The sequence below is a fragment of the Mastigoproctus giganteus genome, chromosome 8, assembly GCF_048544385.1.
Source record: "Mastigoproctus giganteus isolate SK-2022 chromosome 8, ASM4854438v1, whole genome shotgun sequence".
Taxonomy (NCBI): Eukaryota; Metazoa; Arthropoda; class Arachnida; order Uropygi; family Thelyphonidae; genus Mastigoproctus; species Mastigoproctus giganteus.
The window spans coordinates 106,408,215-106,427,094 of record NC_143582.1 but is presented as its reverse complement, the minus strand read 5'-3'; the positions used below and the strand labels follow the sequence as shown (position 1 = coordinate 106,427,094).

General features: G+C 37.0%; 1 protein-coding gene across 3 annotated transcripts in view; it reads right to left on the bottom strand.

Moving 5' to 3' along the window:
• LOC150081753 (2-oxoglutarate dehydrogenase complex component E1-like) overlaps positions 1–18,880 on the bottom strand; it is a 1,213,922-nt gene that overhangs the window by 309,983 nt on the left and 885,059 nt on the right. For all 3 annotated transcript variants that reach the window (XM_090378853.1, XM_090378854.1, XM_090378852.1), the window contains exon 17: positions 3,728–3,799. In XM_090378853.1, coding sequence (XP_090234979.1) covers positions 3,728–3,799 — 72 coding nt within the window. The remainder of the gene's footprint in view (positions 1–3,727; positions 3,800–18,880) is intronic.

Sequence of the window (18,880 nt, the reverse complement as noted above, 5' to 3'; positions counted from 1 at the left end):
TTGGATGATGCGTTGTGTTAAATGTCAAGATGAGATTTCGTGTAGGGGTCAGATTGCCATCTTTTCTGGTGGAGATTCTTTTGACTTTAATTACTCCTTGATCTTTGAGTCTTCTAGCATTTCCTCTTCAGATACATCTAATAAATCCCAGTCTGAGATCACTCCTTTAGAGGTATTCAGTGATCTGTGGAGTGTCACAGTTACTGGTAAACCTGCAAAGAGATTGATGCTCAAACGTTGCTCAATGTTTGGCTTTGGAGGTCTCGATCATAATATCTTCTGATCTCAGTCTCTTTATGGACTTGGGAGATCCAGCTTTACTTTCTAGTTCCTTTTGGATTGAATGATGAGAGTTTGCCAATTGTATTTTCACCAGTAGAGTTATTGATCAAGAAAGTTGGAACTGGATGTGTCTCTGTCTCAGTTTTCTGGCATTTGGAAGTTCCTGCAATGGAACTATCTTTCTTTTTAGATGTCTGGAGTGCATCTGGCAGCCAGCCCAGATAAGTCAGAGTTTGATTTACTCATGACGTGCTCTTTTTGGCCCTGGGAGATTACCTTTTTCTCCCAGATTACCAGCCCTGCCACATGGAGGCAAGAGTGCCACGCCGCAATGTAGTGACCCAAGCGAAGAGAAGGTTAGTATGTTCTAAAAAATAAAAAAAGGGATTAAAGAAAGGTACTTTCCTTCTAAGTTATATTACTTGAATAGATCTATTTAATTCTAATACTCAAGAGTTAACAGAGTTGCAAAATCCAGGAGAAACGTATTTACAGTAAGCATACCAGACAATAACTATGAAAAGGCACTGTGGTCACTAATATCACTTGGGGCTGGTGGTGAGAGTGTGCACTGAATTATTAAGGTTAATCATAAGGGTATGAAGTATTCCAAGTAGCATAGACTGGTAGCAAGGACGGTCCATGAAATCCTTGCAATGTTATATCAAACGTCTATTTGTAGAAATAGGCCAAAATCCCACTGTGCAAGTAAACTGTAAGTCTATACTTGGAATATGAGTCCAAGTATGACACCATACCTAAATAATTTTAAGGCTGAACTAAAACATTTGGAGCAACCGAACGGGCAAAATGGGAAGGTTATTTTTAAATTTTTTATTTTATTTATTTATTTATTTTTGGCTGATGCTGTATAAGCTTGCTTTCCTGCATCATATGCCTCAACAAATGTTAATGCTGCCACACCTAAAAATGCACTGGGCTCTTCTTTAAAGGGTTCAAAGATGGGTAACCCACTTGACAAGATCTGAAAAAGGGCACCCACATGAGGTGATGATGATAATTTGTTGTTTAATCAAGCGACGTATTCCTGCGAGCAAATATTTTTGAACATGAACTACAGTATATTAAAAATAAATCAAGAAACCATCTGAACAATGCAAGTTTCTCAGCATGTTTAAAGATGAAAATTACGGCATACTCGCCTGATGTTGGAGACTCGCTCAAGGAGTTCAGCAGCAAAAGTCACATTAATTCGTACCTAATTGGATGTTTGTTACGTTTTGTCAGTATTAAGATGTTAAGAAATATTCAGATCCTGATGGTATATTTCTCTACTTGCTCTCAAAACCTGTGCTCCTGAACTTACTCCTGTTCTGTGCTGCCTTGTTCTCACTTTCTTATGCAGTCCTGTCTTATATTTGTCTTGTCTTGTTCTTGGATTCTTCTACTCCTATGCTTATCTTCAATGACTCTCTGGTTTCTAGGCAAGATCATATATTTCTATTGGAGATAACCCTGACTTCTAATCTCTCTCTTGGCATCAGCACATTACAAATATTGCTTCCTCTGAATCTAATAAACTGGGTTTTTATTGTTGCGCTCGGCTTACTTTTCTTCAAAACAGTGTTCACTTTGAACAAATTGCAAATCCACCCTACCATGGAATATTATTCCCACATCTGGGGTGGTACCCCGAAAACCTCTCTCAGGCCTCTAGATTCCATTCAAAAGAGGGCAGTTAGGGTAATTAATGACTCATCTCTAACAGATTCTCTCCACTCTCTGTCTCACAGATGTTCTGTTTCTGCTGCATGTCTTTTCTCAAAAGAGGGCAGGTTCAGTTAATTAATGACTCATCTCTAACAGTCCTGTCATTCTCTGTCCCAAAGACGTTCAGTTTCTGCTGCATGCCTTTCCCATTCTCTCTTTCAAAACAGTCCGAACAAGTGCCGTAACCAGTCATCCTTTTACTGTCCAACTTCAAACGCACAGACCCAACTTTTCTTCTTCCTCATTTATTCATTCAATTTCAGTTTCTGGAACAACCTTCTTTCATACGTATTTCCTATCTACAGAAGTAGATAGGAAATATCTGATTGAAGAATTACAATCTACAGAAGTTAAAGTTGAATAACAACAAATATATTCTTTTATCTTCTCAACCTCCAACCCATGCATGTTACTAAGTTCAATAGGTACTTATACCTCTTATGTTTGAGGTTTTCATTAAAAAAAAAAAAAAAAAAAAAATTAAACACCACCTGGTCAGCAGGCTCAGGAAATAACATGAGTGTTTCGGCTGATTCAGCATCATCCCCTTCTGCCACTCGTTTTAATCATTCCCATTGACATGTGGAGGAATTTCTAAAGTCATTTGAGGCTGCAGTTAGAATAACTCATAGGGAAAAACCCTATGAGTTATACCCTCCTTGGAGGGGTATGTAGGGTTCCCCATTCAAAGATTTTCTGCCCATACAATATGCAAACCTGTTCATGAATACACACTTCTACAGACATAATACAACTACGGGTGTGAGGTTATGCTTGGGGGCTGTTAATAGCAATATTTATTTATTTGTTTCTAAATCTCAGACACAACAGACAGCTTTAGCTATATTACAATTTTTAAAATTCTGATGTGTATGCCACTTGGCCGTTCACATCAAACAACTTTTTTACAACTATTTTTTTTTATTATGAATTGCCACTAGACACACCTGCTATCTGACAAGAGGCCTGAATCAGGTCAGAACAGTTCTCACTTTTTCATTTTCTACAGATTTTTTTTTATTACTTTATTTAAAAAAAATCTGCTGAAAATGAAAAAGTTATATAAAATATAAACAGGAAATGAATACATTCTTCCATTTTCTAGTTGAAAGAATAATTAAAAGTGAAAAATTTGAAACTTAGTTGCAAACACATTAATTGCTTTATGAAATAAATAGATAATTTATTATAATAATTAAATAATTAAATAAAGAAACCATTTTAAATCAATAATAATAATAGGTACAAAAAGCACATTCTGTAAAACAAACATAAAACTATGAAGAACTACTTTCTGTAGTAGATGCTCCAGCCACACGTCAGCTGATGCACAAAATACATCATGCACAAAACGGGCACATATGTTTACAAGAAGCTGAAAATGAAACTAACAAAATGGGAAAGAAAAAAAAAAAGTAAATGATCATACAACAGAAGATAGAATAAAATTCAGATTTTTAATCATTATTTAATGATTAATTCGCAACTGATATTTTAAAGGGTACCTGTCAGGTTCCACATGAATGCTGCTGGGTTAAAGGCAAATAAGATTGTTGATGTGAGTGCCAGATTGCTTACTTAAATTTATGGAAATCAAAATTCTGGCTTGTTAAGTGCGAGTTTTACAGTTTACTAAAAAATAATTTATAAATATCAGGTAAACAAATATTCATGAACACAGCTACAATCAATAAAGTAAAAACTAGTTACTTACAGGAAAAATGTCTGGCTCTTCACTACACAATTGAAGAAACCTTTCTGGACGTGCACTGGAATGTTCAGGTCCCTGATAATACATAACTTGTGACTCATTATATTGTGTTTAAATTAAAAAAAAAATAAATTAAAAACTTAGCGTATTAACTGAAAACATTAATTAAATCAAACAACTTCAGAGATATTTAATATTTTAGATATACAGGCAGGCCTCGCTTAACGCGAGTTCGATTAACACGGTTTTCAGTTACTGCGATTGGAAAAAATGATACCACTTTTTACTTTACGCGATTCAAATTTCCAGTTAACGCGATCTTTTATTTCTGATAGTTGAAAAAGATTCGAATCGCGCACTAAATGTCTGACTGTCAATAAACAAGCGTTTGTCCGCTTCCCGCCTCAGTGTGTTCCATCAACTAAGTAGACGTGTTACTTGTTTGTCTCCACCTAATAAAGTCATGTGCAGACGTATTTAAAAATTCTAATTTTCTACCCCTGTTAATTATGGATAAAAGAAAGAGTGAAAAACAACGTGATTGTAATAAAAAAAAAACGAAAAGTTATTACTTTAGCTGATAAACTTGAAGTTATTAAAAAACATGAACGTGGTGCAGACCATGCGAAAATCGTAAGAGATCTAGGATACAGTGACTCTACCGTACGAACTATCTTGAGCCGTAAGAACGAATATAAAGAGGAAAGGTAAAGTTTCATCTTCTTTTGTCTTACAAAATACCAGAAACAGAACTCTAATAATGATTGAAATGGAAAGTCTTTTATCAATTTGGATAGAAGATTGCAATCAAAAAAGAATTCCATTATCTAAGGACAATATTCAGAGCAAAGCTATTAACCTTTTTACTAAGCTCAAAGAAACAAAATATCAAGGGGAGACTGAAATGTTTGTTGCTAGTTCAGGGTGGTTTGGACGTTTCAAAAATCGAGCACGACTGCATAATGTTAAAGTAAAAGGGGAAGCTGCTAGTGCTGATGAAGATGCTGCAGCCAAATTTCCTGCAGAATTGCAAAAAATCATTCAGGATGCTGAATATGACGATCGGCAAATATTTAATGTAGACGAAACGGGCGTATTTTGGAAACGGATGCCAACTAAAACTTATTTGGCTGCAAATGAAGCATCACAACCTGGGTATAAAGTCTCAAAAGATCGGCTAACACTTTTATTAGGAGGTAACGTTGAAGGTGATTTTAAATTGAAACCCATGCTTGTGTACCGTGCACAAAATCCTAGGGCTTTAAAAGGATACAGCCATCGCACTCTTCCAGTCATTTTTCGTTCAAATAAAAAAGCATGGATGACCAAAGCCCTATTTGAAGACTGGTTTACGTCTTATTTCTGTCCAACAGTTGAAGCCTATTGCAAGAAAAATAATCTTACTTTTAAAGCTCTGTTGCTTTTAGATAATGCACCTGGACATCCTTCTGCACTTGGTGACTTAAATGAAAATGTGAAAGTTGTTTTTTTACCGGCGAATACGACTTCATTATTGCAACCCATGGACCAGGGGACGATTGCAACTTTCAAGGCTTACTATCTCCGCAGAACCTTTGCACAGGCACTTGAAGCTATAACAGGAGATAATGCAATTTCTGTACCAGAATTTTGGAAAAAATATAACATACGATTGGCCATTGAAAACATTCATGCAGCATGGGAAGAAGTGACAGCCAGCAATATGAGAGCAGTTTGGAAGCATCTTTTACCACGCGCAAACGATTTTACTTGCTTCAAAGATGCAGTTCAAAAAGGTATTGAAGACATAACTAATATTGGTAATGAACTTGGTTTCAAAGGCTTGGATGCGGCTAACGTTCGAGAATCACTGAATTCGCATTTAGAACAGCTAAGTGACAATGATCTCCTTCAAATAGAGCAACAGCGTGCACACGAAGAAGCTGAAGAAAAAGAGTGTGAACCAGATGAAAATGTTACCTCAAAGGAGATAACGGTAAAAGAACTAGGCGAAATCTTTCGTATCGCAGAGAACCTTAAACAAAAGGTAATGGACGTTGATCCTAACATCGAAAGAAGCATGTTATTTCGCCAGGGCCTAGAGAAGCTTGTTGTCGGCTATCGGAAATTGTATGATGAAAAAACGAAAGCCAAAACTGTTCAAACGACTGTGTTCAAATATTTCTGTAGCAAATAGTTAGTTTCTCCATTATTTATTTTGAACAATAAACATTTAATTCTATAATTTTTATTATCTTTTACATGGCATGCAGTTAAAAAGTTATTTAAAAGTTATTTAAAATTCTTTATGGACATTCCAGAAGGTCAAGTACCAATTATAATTTTTCCTATTGGTTATGATATTCGATTAACGCGTTTCCGTTTTGCGCGATGCGCTCGCGGGACGAATTAATCGCGTTAATCGAGGCCCGCCTGTATAAGGGATTAAAAAAGTTTATCAATAAATCTAGAATATCTATAACTATCCAGTGATACTGAAGGAGACAGCGAGGGAAGTAAACAAACCCTTAGCCATAATTATGAGAGCATCCTTAGATTCAGGGGAGGTCCCCATGGGCTGGAGATGTGCAAATGTAACTCCAATTCACAAAGGGGATTCAAGGGGAGACAAAAATAATTATAGACCTGTTTGTTTAACTTCCTAGGTTCCGGAGAAAATAATGGAATCACTGGTTAAAGAAGTGATGCAGGATCACCTAGACAAAACTGCCCTAATAGTTCAGACAAAGCATGGGTTTATTAATGGGAAGTCTTGTCTGACCAATTTGATTGGATACTATGATGTGGTCACAAAACAATTGGATGCAAAGAATAATTCAGATATCCTATACAGTTGATTCCGGTTATTTGGGACACATCAGAACTAGTGCATTTTGGCCCAATTAAGCGGCTGCCCCAATTATCCGAAGTTTCGCGTAAAAAAAGTGAAAAACATAATGGACCCCCACTTTACAATTGGTTCGCTGTACAATCAAACCATGTTATGATGGAGTCACCATAGTAAAGTATCGCTCACTATACAATGTGTAGTAAGCGCCAATCATTGTGATCACATTTGTGAAATGAATTCTAATTCTATTAAACAGCAATTCTAATTAGCGAAAATAGTAGGAATATTATCCATATGCTATAAAAGTAAAGATATTTTAGGCACAAATTTACCTTTTATTACCTTACCAATTAAAAAATTAAATGATACATGAAAATTGGAATAATTAATACATACTATAATATGTACATACTAACTAGTTGACATTTCTGTTCACTGACATTTGTGGGTGGGGGTTAAAATTTAAAACAGTAAAAAGACAAGCAATCATTAACAAAGAACACGTCACACACAAATTGCAAGTAACACAATATGCGCAAATGAGAATGGAGTAACAATTTATGAAGTTTTAAAAATAGGAATGAGGAGAAGATTCTGAAAATTAATTTTTTTACATGATTGAAGATTCCATGGAAGTGTAAACACATTTCATCATAATAACCCACAGAATTCCAGCTGTCTGTATTATCGCAAATTCAATAAGATCGAGTTTACTATCCATTTAAGATAGATTGCACTAACAGAAAAGCCCAATAAACAGGTGACTGCTAATTGTTTTTGTTTTATGGTTGTGACCTCCAGAAATCTGACCAAACCAGGTGGTATGGTCGGAGGCAATCATAGGGTAATCTCCAGTGCTGTGGTCTCCTGTCCCGATTAAACGGCATGTTGCCCCAATTAAGCGAAGTAAACCCTGGCTATTTTCTCGATTTGGTTCTGTTTTTTAAGATTTGCCCCAAACAGCCGGAATCCACTGTACTTGGATTTCAGGAAAGCTTTTGATATTGTACAAAGAAGGCTGCTGTACAAATTGAAGGATGGCATTAAGGGCAATTTGCTGCAATGGATAAAGGGATGGTTGAGTCAGAAATGGCAGAGAGTGGTAATAAATGGACACTGCTCTTTGTGGACTAATGATAGTCCAAAAGTATTAGAGGAGTTCCCCAGGGTTCAGTGCTGGGCCCATTGTTGTTTTGTGTATTTATCAATGATATCGATGAAGGTATATCAGGCTTAATGTCCAAGTTTGCAGATGATACAAAGGTTGGCATTGTTGTTAATGACAGTAAAGACAGTATGCTACTGCAACAGGATCTAGAAAAGTCAGGCAAATGGGTCAAGAAGTGGAAACTGAAGGTTAACATTCACAAATGCAAAGTACTGCATACGGGTAGCAGTAACCCAAGAGAAACGTACCAACTGTGTGGTACTACACTCAGGGAGGTGGAGAATGAAAAAGACCTGGAGGTAATTGTGCAGTGAGATATGAAGTTCTCTGAGCAGTGTAGATGGGCTGCCAGTCATGGAGTTTTGTCAATGATATTGGCATTTTGTTAGCAGATACAAGGAGGTGATTATCCCTTTGTATAGGCAATGGTCAAGCCAAGAAGTCAAGCAGAGAAGGGCAACAAGGTTGGTGAGAGGAACTAATGGGTGCTCTTACCATGAGAGGCTTAAATTCTACAAGTTGCAGCATCTGGAGATTAGGCACCTGCAAGGTGATCTGATTGAGGCGTATAAGGCCTTGAATGGTTTGAGCAGGCTCAATGCTGATGGGATACTACCGCTTGCCCAGATTAAGAATCTGAGGGGGGCACAGATCCAAATTAAGGAAAGACAGTTGTAGAATAGATGTGTGGAAGTTTTCCTTTAGTCAGCGGGTAGTCAACTGCTACAACAGACTTCCATCAGTTATGGAAGCTTAAATAAATTTAAGGCTTAACTAGACAAACATTTGGAGTGAATGGATGTGTGAAATGGGAAGAGTTTTTTTTTTTTTTTTTTTTGGCTGATGCTGTATAAGCTTTCTTTCTTGTATCATATGCCTTAACTAATGCTAATGCTAAATAATTTCAAATGGAAACAATAATAACCACTTAAAATTTGATTTCATTAAAACTAGTGAAACTATTGAAATGTGAATGTGGACAATTTATTCAAAAAACAAAACAAAATAAAATAGACAAATTTACAGCAGTTAACTAAAATCAATTTTCTGTCTAAGTGAACAGACTTGTCCTGACTGTACTTCATTTAAGATATAGGTGCATGCAATCAACACAAATAAATTTTTTTTTTATGTGTACATGGCTTACGGGAATTTACCTAGTTTTATCTTAGTACAACAGTTTTCAAAGGAGAACCACCATTTCTTGGTTTCTTGGGAAGAAAATTCTCATGTATGTACAAGTACAGGGAGCACAACCTGATGATATATAATGAATCTGAAATGTAGGTTGAGATTATAATTACATAAAATAGAGTTCAATGTATGCATTCAATATAGCATGCATCACAGCATACTGTGAATCAGCATGGCATGATAAATGAGAATGAAAAAAAAAAAAAAATCTTTGATATGCATATTCTCATAACACATGAGGCATGACAGTAAAGTTCCCAGAGCAGTGCAATAAAAAGAATACAAAAAGTGAAGGAGCTCAAAAATAGTTTTATTTTTATTCAAAGTAATCACTGCCTGATTATCACACTTATCATATTGCATTTATACCACATTTATTGCTCTGTTTTAAAAGTTTCTGACAACATTCAGTGAAGGCATCCAAAGAGATGACATTTGCTTTAGGGGCCATATTTTTTTTTTTATTTTTTTTTTTTATGAGAACCCCAAACACGAGAGGTATTATAACCTATAGTACTTAGTACCGTGCTTGGGTTGGAGGTTGAGAAGACGAAAGAAGATATTTGTTGATATTGGACTTGAACTTCTGTAGATTGTAATTTTCAGGAAATACGTATGAAGGAAGGTTGTTCCAGAAAACAGCAGTTGAATGAATAAATGAGGAAGCTGAAAAGTTGTTTCTGTGGGTTTGAAGTTGGACAGTAAATGGATGTTGGCTGGTGGCGGTACGTGTTCGGACTGTTTTGAAAGAGAGAGCGGGAATTATAGAAGCCAATTCAGAAGAACAGTGCCCATGGAAGTATCTGTAGAAGAGGCATGCAGCAGAAACAGTGCGTCTATGGGAAAGCGAGTGGAGAGACTCTGTTAGAGATGAGATGAATCATTAATTAACCTAACTGCCCTCTTCTGAATGGAATCAAGAAGCCTAAGAGAGGTTTTGGGGGCACCACCCCAGATGTGGGAACAATATTCTATGGCAGGGCGGATTTGCGATTTATACAGAGTGAGCAGCTGTTTGGGAGAAAAGTAACGCCGAGAGCAAAAGAGAAAACTCAGTTTTTTGGATGCAGAGGAAGCAATATTTGTAATGTGCTTGTGCCAAGAGAGATTACAAGTCAGGGTAATCCCCAAAAGAGATATATCATTTTGCCTAGAAATCGGAGTGTCACTAAACATAAGCATAGGAGCAGAAGAATCCTTTTTGCGAGATATAAGACAAGATTGAGTTTTAGAAGGGTTGAAATCAACTAAGTTGTCTTTGCCCCACTGGAGAATTACCTGAAGATCGGCATTTAAGGAATTGGCAGCAGATTTTCGAGAACTTGAAGCTGATTGAGCTGGACAAGGTTTCTCAAAATGGAAAGTTGAATGCAATGTGCTATCATCGGCAAAACTATGGATAGGATTTCCAGTCAATGGAAGAAGGTCATTGATATACAAGAGGAAAAGAGTGGGGGAAAGAACTGAACCTTGGGGGACACCGGCATTAGTGGAAAAGTTAGAAGACAGAGAGCCATCTACCATCACCCTCAGTGAGCGATCAGAGAGAAAACTGGATAACCAATTACTAAAAACATTTGGCAAACCATAAGATGGAAGCTTGTTTAGAAGACCTTTATGCCAAACACAATCAAAAGCCTTCGAGATGTCAAGAGCAACTACTTGTGTTTCACCGAACCTTTCCATTGAATTAGTCCATAAATGGGTAACATAAGCCAGAATATCACCACTGGATCGACACTGACGGAATCCATACTGGCGATCGTTGATCAGACTGAAGGTTTCTAGGTAGTTTAAGAGTTGGCGGTTAATTGATTTCTCCATTACTTTAGAAAGAGTAGAAGTAATTGCAATGGGACGATAATTGGATGGGAGGGATTTGTCACCCTTTTTAGGAACTGGTTGGATATGAGCCAATTTCCAAGCAGAAGGAAAAACACCTTTGAAATAAGAAAGTGAAAAAAGGCAGCAAAGAATAGGAGTAAGTTCAGGAGCACAGGTTTTGAGAACAAGTGGAGAAATACCATCAGGACCTGGAGCTTTCGTAGCATCAAGATTCATCAAAATCCTTCTGATATCCTTTTGACAGAAGATCACAGGAGGCATTGAATGGAGCGTGTTAGGAATGGTGGGAGGTGTTTTACCAAGATCATTAATACATGAGCTCGAAGAAAAATGGGATGCTAGCAGGTCAGCTTTATCCTTGGCTGAAGTGACAACAGAACCATCTGGTTTGGACAGAGGTGGGAGCAGAGATGGGCAAAAGTTGCGGCCAATAGCCTCAGCATCTCGACCTGCTGGGTCGGTCTGACTAGAAAACGGAAGCCAGCTGGAGTTACGTTAAAATCACCAAGGAAAATTACCTCACTGTTAGGAAAGATGGACTGGAGAGAGTCAAGTTGCAAAGAGAGGAAGTCAAAGAGCTCCAAGTGATTAGTGGAGTTGGGAGAACGGTAGAGACAACAGATGAATTTTACACAATGAGAGAGATTTTAAGCCAGAGAAGATCAAAGAGAGGAGATTCCAAATTGCCAAGTCTCTGACAGGGAATATCAGAACGGACATATGCACAAGTACCACCTTTGAGGCGAAAGGAATCATACAGCAAATAATTTGGACATCTGAGATGAGCAGTAGTTGAATCAACTGATAACTGAGATTCAGTCAGAAAAAGTACATGGGGTTTGGAAGACTGCAAGTGGAAATGGACATCGTTGAGATTAGAACTGAGACCACGTATATTTGTGAAATGAATTAGGAAGTCCTTGGGAGGTTTAGATCTTTTCGCAGATAAGCTTGCTCTATTATTTTGACAATTCATGGTGTATTCAATAGTAAGAAAAAGTGGGTGGGACATGCTGTATGAAGTAATGAAATTTTTGGATATGGCGTACATGTGGTAAGAATATACCCAGATCCTTGACATAACGTGGCCTCGACAATGCTCCCCGCATACACACTACTCGGACTCCCTCCAGTCACTATCTGGCAGAGTAGAGGTAGCAAGATTATACACTAGCTGATCCGGAAGCTTCCTAGAGAGTTACCAATAGGTTCAGTCCGGTGTACTAACTAGCGGCCGGCCTGTGAACACCGTTTTAGAGCTGTACCCTCGAAATGTAAGGAATATTGGATCTCGCCACGGCATTCATCATAACCTCAAAAATCATCAATCATACTGCATGATGGAAGAGATAGAGAAGGGTTGGCCGGTACGTAGCTCTAGAGACTAAACATGGGTTCCACCACTTCAAGCCTCCAATAAGCAAAGTGGTGGTATTTCACCGGTTGATGAGAATCATCTACCACCTAGTACTGCCTGGTAACATAGAGGGGCGGCGTTCCTCCATGTGGTGTGGGCGCCACACCTCGACCCCTGCTTACGTTGGTTCACACCTGGGTGGTCACCCACCATGTACTTGTGCATGAAGGTTATACCCAGGATTACTAACAGTCCCACCATCGTGAAGGTGCAAGCAGAGGATTTGGCTGTCATAGACCGTCCGAGCTTCGCCGAAATTGGGTCCACTTTGACTTGAGTGTCACCCGAATATCAGTTCCATCAGCGTTTTAGACTCCCAGGTAGCAAGAACAGCTTGTCTGGCATATCTGAGAGAATGTCTGTGACAACCTCAAGGGCCATATGTTTATTATGTTCTCAATGTTGTGAAATCTCTTTTCTTTGAGGACACTTTTCACTTGGGAAAGAGGAAGCAGTCTGCTAGTGCTAGATCGAGAAAGTAGGGTGGATGTACAATGCCATGCTTTGTAAGAAATGTCTTCACAACACGTGTTGAATGTGTGGGGCTTGTCATGCAAAAAGAACCAGCTGACTTTTTCAAAACTGTGGCCTTGTAAGAGAAATGCACTTCAACCATCTTTGAAGCACCTGCATGTAGAACACAGAAATGATACACTCTCTCTCTCTCTCTCTCTCTCTCTCTCTCTCTCTCCCCCCCCCACCTCCTTCAGGTACAAATTCCTTGTGGATTATGTTTTTTTTGGAAAACATTATCAACATTATTTTGATCCCGGACTTCAGAAAATGAAAAGTTTTTTGGGCTGTGGTGACGATTTTGAAGTCCATGCATGCTCTGATGCTTTGTCTCTGGATCATACTGAAATACCCAACATTCTTTATTTGACTTTCTCCAGTCCAACTTTCCTAACAGTGAGGTAATTTTCCTTGGTGATTTTAATGTTCACAACTCCAGCTGGTGGAGATACTGAGGCAGTGGTTTTCAACCGGGGTACTGTGGCACACTAGGGTGCCGCAATGACATTCTTGGGGTGCCATGTAATTTGGGTTTAAGTTATTTAAAGTTATTATTATTTATTTATTTTTTTAAAATTTGTATATTTATTTCATTATAAAAAGGTGTACGGTATCCATTGTACCATATCTTTTTAATTTTGTGGTGATCTTTATTTAGTACCTCTATATAAAGAATAAAATCATTATATAGGTATATATTAAAAGGTCGAAAACCACTGTGTTAGGTATTTCTTTTGGCCTAGAGGTGCCGTGAAAAATTACTGAAACACTAAGGGCGCCGTAAATTGAGAAAGTTTGGGAACCTCTGTACTGAGGCTTTTGCAATTACTAATGAGCTTGCACATATTGTTAATTTACCTACCAGATGTTGAGATAATCTTAACCACACAACCAACATGCTTTATCTTTTTCTCACAAACAACCGTTCTAAGTAAACGATCAAGGTGAGTGGTCCTCCAGGCACTTCAGATCATCAATTTCATATATCTCTACTGTGGATTACTCTCACTCTAATCTCTCTTGGCATAAGCACATTACAAATATTGCTTCCTCTGCATCCAAAAAACTGGGTTTTCTTTTTTGCTCTTGGCATTACTTTTCTTCCAAATAGCTGTTCTCTCTCTGTACAAATTGCAAATCTGCCCTACCATGGCATATTATTTCCACATCTGGGGTGGTGCACTCTAAACCTCTCTCTCAATGACTCATCTCTAATAGATTATCTCCACTCTCTGTCTCACAGATGTTCTATTTCTGCTGCATGTCTTTTCATGGGCACTGTTCTTCTGAATTGGCTTCTATAATTTCCACTCTCTCTTCCAAATTTGTCCGAACCATGCCACAACCAGTCAACATCCTTTTATTGTCCAACTTCAAACTTACAGAACCAACTTTTCTTCTTCCTCATATATTCATTCAACTTCTGTTCTCTGGAACAACCTTTCTTCATATGTATTTCCTGAAAATTACAATCTATAGAAGTTCAAGTCTAATGGCAACATATATCTTCTTTCATCTTCTTAACCTTCAAACCATGCACAGTATTAAGTACTATAAGGTTCTGACACGTCTCTTATTTTGGATTTTTATGATAATATAAAAAAAAAAAAAAAAAAACACCTCACCCCCAGTGACAATGTAATCTAGGAAATTAGGATTGTCTTGACAAGTCTAGATGAAATCTTTGGATGATGGAACAAATTCTGCATTAGGAAAATCCTAATGCAGAATTTGACCAACTGTCACCTTATATTCAACTCATCAGCCATCATTCTGAGGGGATGAAATGATTATCTCTTGCCACAATCCATGAAATCTGGCCAGCCCCTTAAAAAAATTCCGATGGTTGGTCACTGTATCAATAAAATATTTACTACTGTAGTTGATCATCCATTTTAAATAGATAATATTAAAATACTATCTAAAATATTTTATGGTTTACAGCTCATCTGGCTATAATGTACTGTACAATATACAGTGCATAAAATCTAAATGATGTGCACTATAATATGCATATTTTCATATATTAGTCAGGGATATGATCCATAAAACCTATAAACTGTCAATACTTACCTCGACTTTAAAATATATTTTTATCAATATATATATATATATATATATATACAGTGAAACTTCTCCTAACGGACATCTTTCTTTAACGGACATCCTCTCTACAACGGACATTTTCAAATTCCCCAACTCTCCTCTATTGGTTTTACAGTGTTTTCAGCTTATGTCTAGAGGACATTCTCTGTAACGGACGCGGTCAGGCAAACTACACTGTTTTGTTTAGATTAGCACTTAATTTGATTTCCCCATAATGGACAGCGGGTGAGCTTACGGCCCTTTTTCTAGGAACTTTTCTTCCACGTATTGCCTCAATCGTGTGTTTATTTTCTATTTCCGATTCTCTGAATTTTATCAAGGTTTACGTCGCGGTTCTAAACCCTTTTTCAAGAATTTTAAGGCACGTGTAAAACTTCTGATGAATTCGGTGTGTGCAGGGGGGGGGGAAATTTGGTCGGCCTTTCGTCTTTTCAGTTTCAGTTTTGTTCAGTGTCGTGTGAAGTGCACGTCTTCTAGTAAACATTTCACTTTAAAAGATAAAGTCGAACTCATTAATGCGTATGATCGGCAAAAAAATAGTGTTCGCAATCTCGCTGCAAAATTCAAAATCGGAAAGACGCAGGTAAGCGACATCCTAAAGAAAAAAAATGAACTGCTCAAACAATTTTGGCAACACGGAAATGATCAGGTTCAAAAATCATTCCCGAAAACTGTTGGACTTCAAATTGACAATGTTACGTATGAGTGGTTTTGTCGCAAATGTGCTAAAAAAATTCCCATTAATGGGCCTATTATTAGGGAAAAGGCTTTGGAGGTTGCGAAATCTATGGGAGTAAATGAGTTCAAAGCTTCTGTGGGATGGCTAGACAAGTTCAAAACTCGGCATAAAATTTCTTGGAAAACCGTAAGTGGTGAAGGTGGATCTGTTGATACTGGGGTTGTAACAGAGTGGACCGTCAAATTGGAAGATTTATGTTGTGATTTTGAAGCTAAGGATATTTACAACTGTGATGAAACAGGGTTGTTTTTTAAAGCTCTTCCTGAAAAAACTATGAGTCTAAAAAACAAAGTGCCAGGGCGGAAAAATTTCTAAGGAACGCTTGACTGTACTATTGTGTACAAATATGCTGGGAGACTTTGAAAAACCTCTTGTTATAGGAAAACCACAAAATCCTCGTTGTTTCAAGGGCATAAAGTTGAATCTTTTGAATGTTGACTGGAAGTCTAATAAAAAAGCGTGGATGACACGAGATATCATGAGGAATGGATAAGTCACTTTAACCACAACATGATTCGTCAAAACAGAAAAATTATTCTTTTCATGGATAATGCTGCATCTCACCCGCACATTGAATTGTCCAAGATTCAAATCGTTTTTCTGCCACCGAACACATCTGCAGAGTGTCAGCCCTTGGATCAAGGGATAATAAAAAATTTTAAACTTCACTACAGAAAACGTGTTTTAAGACATCTCATTGCAAACATGAATGATGTAACATGTGCGAGTGACCTTGCAAAGAAATCAGCATCCTAGATGCGATTCAATGGATTTCCTCTTCAGTAAACGCAATTAGAAAACAAACTGTCGTGAACTGTTTTGTAAAGTCTGGCTTCTCAAACGCATAAATTGAAGTTGTGAACAGCAATGTGGAGCACCAAGAAGAACAAGAACTTCAACATCTATTGATAATGTACGATATTTCAGCTACAAGTGACCCTGGCTACAAAGATATAGACTTGAACCTCACTACTGAAGATGGTGCTCTAGATATCAATGACATTATCATCGATATTTTACAAGAAATTCCTCATGAGGATGAAGAAATGGAAGGAGGTCATTCTGTCAAAGAACATATTAACGACGAACCACCGATGAAAATAGAAGAAGCGCTCATACAAATCAATCGTTTAAAATGTTTTTCGCCGCTGAAGAAGATACTGAAGGACTTTCGATGGTTTCTTCACTCCAAACAATTGTTAAAAACAAATTTATCAGCCGGAAGAAGGTGCAGAAGAAAATATGTGATTACTGTATGTATTTTTCTTAAGATAAAGTCATAATATGCATAGCACAATTGTATGTATATTATTTACAAAAATATTGTGCAAAATCTGTATATAATTTAATTTAATTTTACATTAAATGTTAACGATTTTTCTTTATCTCTTGTGTATGTAATTGTATATTATTTACAAAAAAGATTGTTCAAAATCTGTATATATTTTAATTTAATTTTACATTAAACGTTTAATGATTTTTCTTTCTTTGTTTTTTTTTTCTCTCTCAGACTTCTTGTTAGCGGACACTTCTCTCTAACGGACAAATTTTCGTTCCCCATGGCTGTCCGTTAAAGAGAAGTTTCACTGTATATTTATTTTTGTATTAGTCTTGAAAATCTTCTTATGTATTAGTCCTAAAAATCTGATGTGGTTTTACAGGGAACATCTATCTATCTTGGTTTAATTGTGGATCAAGATGCTACATACAGCAAAAATATACACATATAGATCTTTTTCTATTGAAAATCAACAATGATTTAGGTTCCCTACATTGATACTGTTAGCATCAGTACTGGCAAATGATGCAAACTTATAAAATGTCAGCAAAAAAAAAAAAAAAAACCACCTCCCAAATCACTGGTCAGTCCTCTCTGATGGCTTGATAAGTTCTTCCTTGAATTTATTCAAAATACCTGCTTTCACAACACAAATTGTAAGCTTGTTTCAAGATTTGACTACCCATTGGCAGAAGGCAAATTTCTGCTCTGTTCTATAATCCAATTATTCTTCCTCAATTTAAATTTATTTAACTTAAATGTATAGTCTGAGAATGAGGTAAGATGCCATCAGAATTGAGCGTGTCGAATCAATAGACAGCCTTAAACACCCTCATCACATCTTCTCACAAGGTGCCAAGTCTTCATATTAAGCAATTAGCAGAACTGAAGCCTTTCTTAGTAAACACATTCTTCTGTTCCCCTTATAAATATCATTCCTCTTCTGTGCATCCATTCAGCAAATCCACATGTATGCTAAAAGGGAGCCTCCAGAACCGTATGCAGTACTCAAGATGTGGCATAACTTTTCCTCTAAAGAACAACAGCATAATTACCACCTTATTCATGCTGGAAAATTTCTGCGTATAATTGACAAAAACCAATGTTATGTCCTAGAAGCCCATCTGCAATGCTTAGAGAACTCATGTCTGAATGCACAAGTATCCCAAAGTATTTTTGATTTCCACTTTTGTGAGTGTGGTACTACACATTTGGTACATTATTCTGTTATTAATGCTATCTATATGCACTTCAATGTTAAATATCATTTGCCACTTCTTGGCCTATATGCCCAATTTTTATAGATCTTGTTACATCTGCATACCTTGATTACTCTCATTAATCACTCTGTCAATCATCATATAATCTGCAAATTTACATTAACCTCATATGTCTTCATTAATACTATTAATAAAAACAGAAAACAATAGTAAGTACAGCACTGAACATCGTGGGGGATCCTAACAGTAGTCCAAAAAGAGCAGTGTGCCCATTGATAATAATTCTTTACTTTCTCACACCAAACTATTCCTTTACTTGCCATTTTTATGTGCAACACTATCAAAAGCTTTCTGGAAATCCAAGTATATGATAATAAAATTATTTTTTGCATTCAGTTCCTTTATGACCACATTGTAGTATTCAATCAGATTCATCAGACAAGAAGCCCCTTCACAAACAGATGCTGTGACTGCATTCTAGTCAAGATAGTCTTACAATACTTCTTTAACCTGTAACTCCATTATTTTCCCTGGAACAGAAGTCAAAATAATAGGTCTGAAATTACTCATGTCACCCTTTGACTTCTAGTCCATTGGGACCTTCTCTGAATTCAGGGAAGCTATATCTGTTTACCTCATTTTCTGACTCTCTTAATATAACTGGATAGATCTCATTCACACAAAGTGCCTTTTTTAAATTTTAGCCTCAACAATTTCTCTTCCACCTTCTTCTGGGTTATTGCAAAATTATACAGCTGCCTGCCTGTTAGAATTTAATACACTTCTGACATCCCTATCCCTAAAAAGATTTTTAAGTAAATGTAGATGCACAATATCTATTCAGT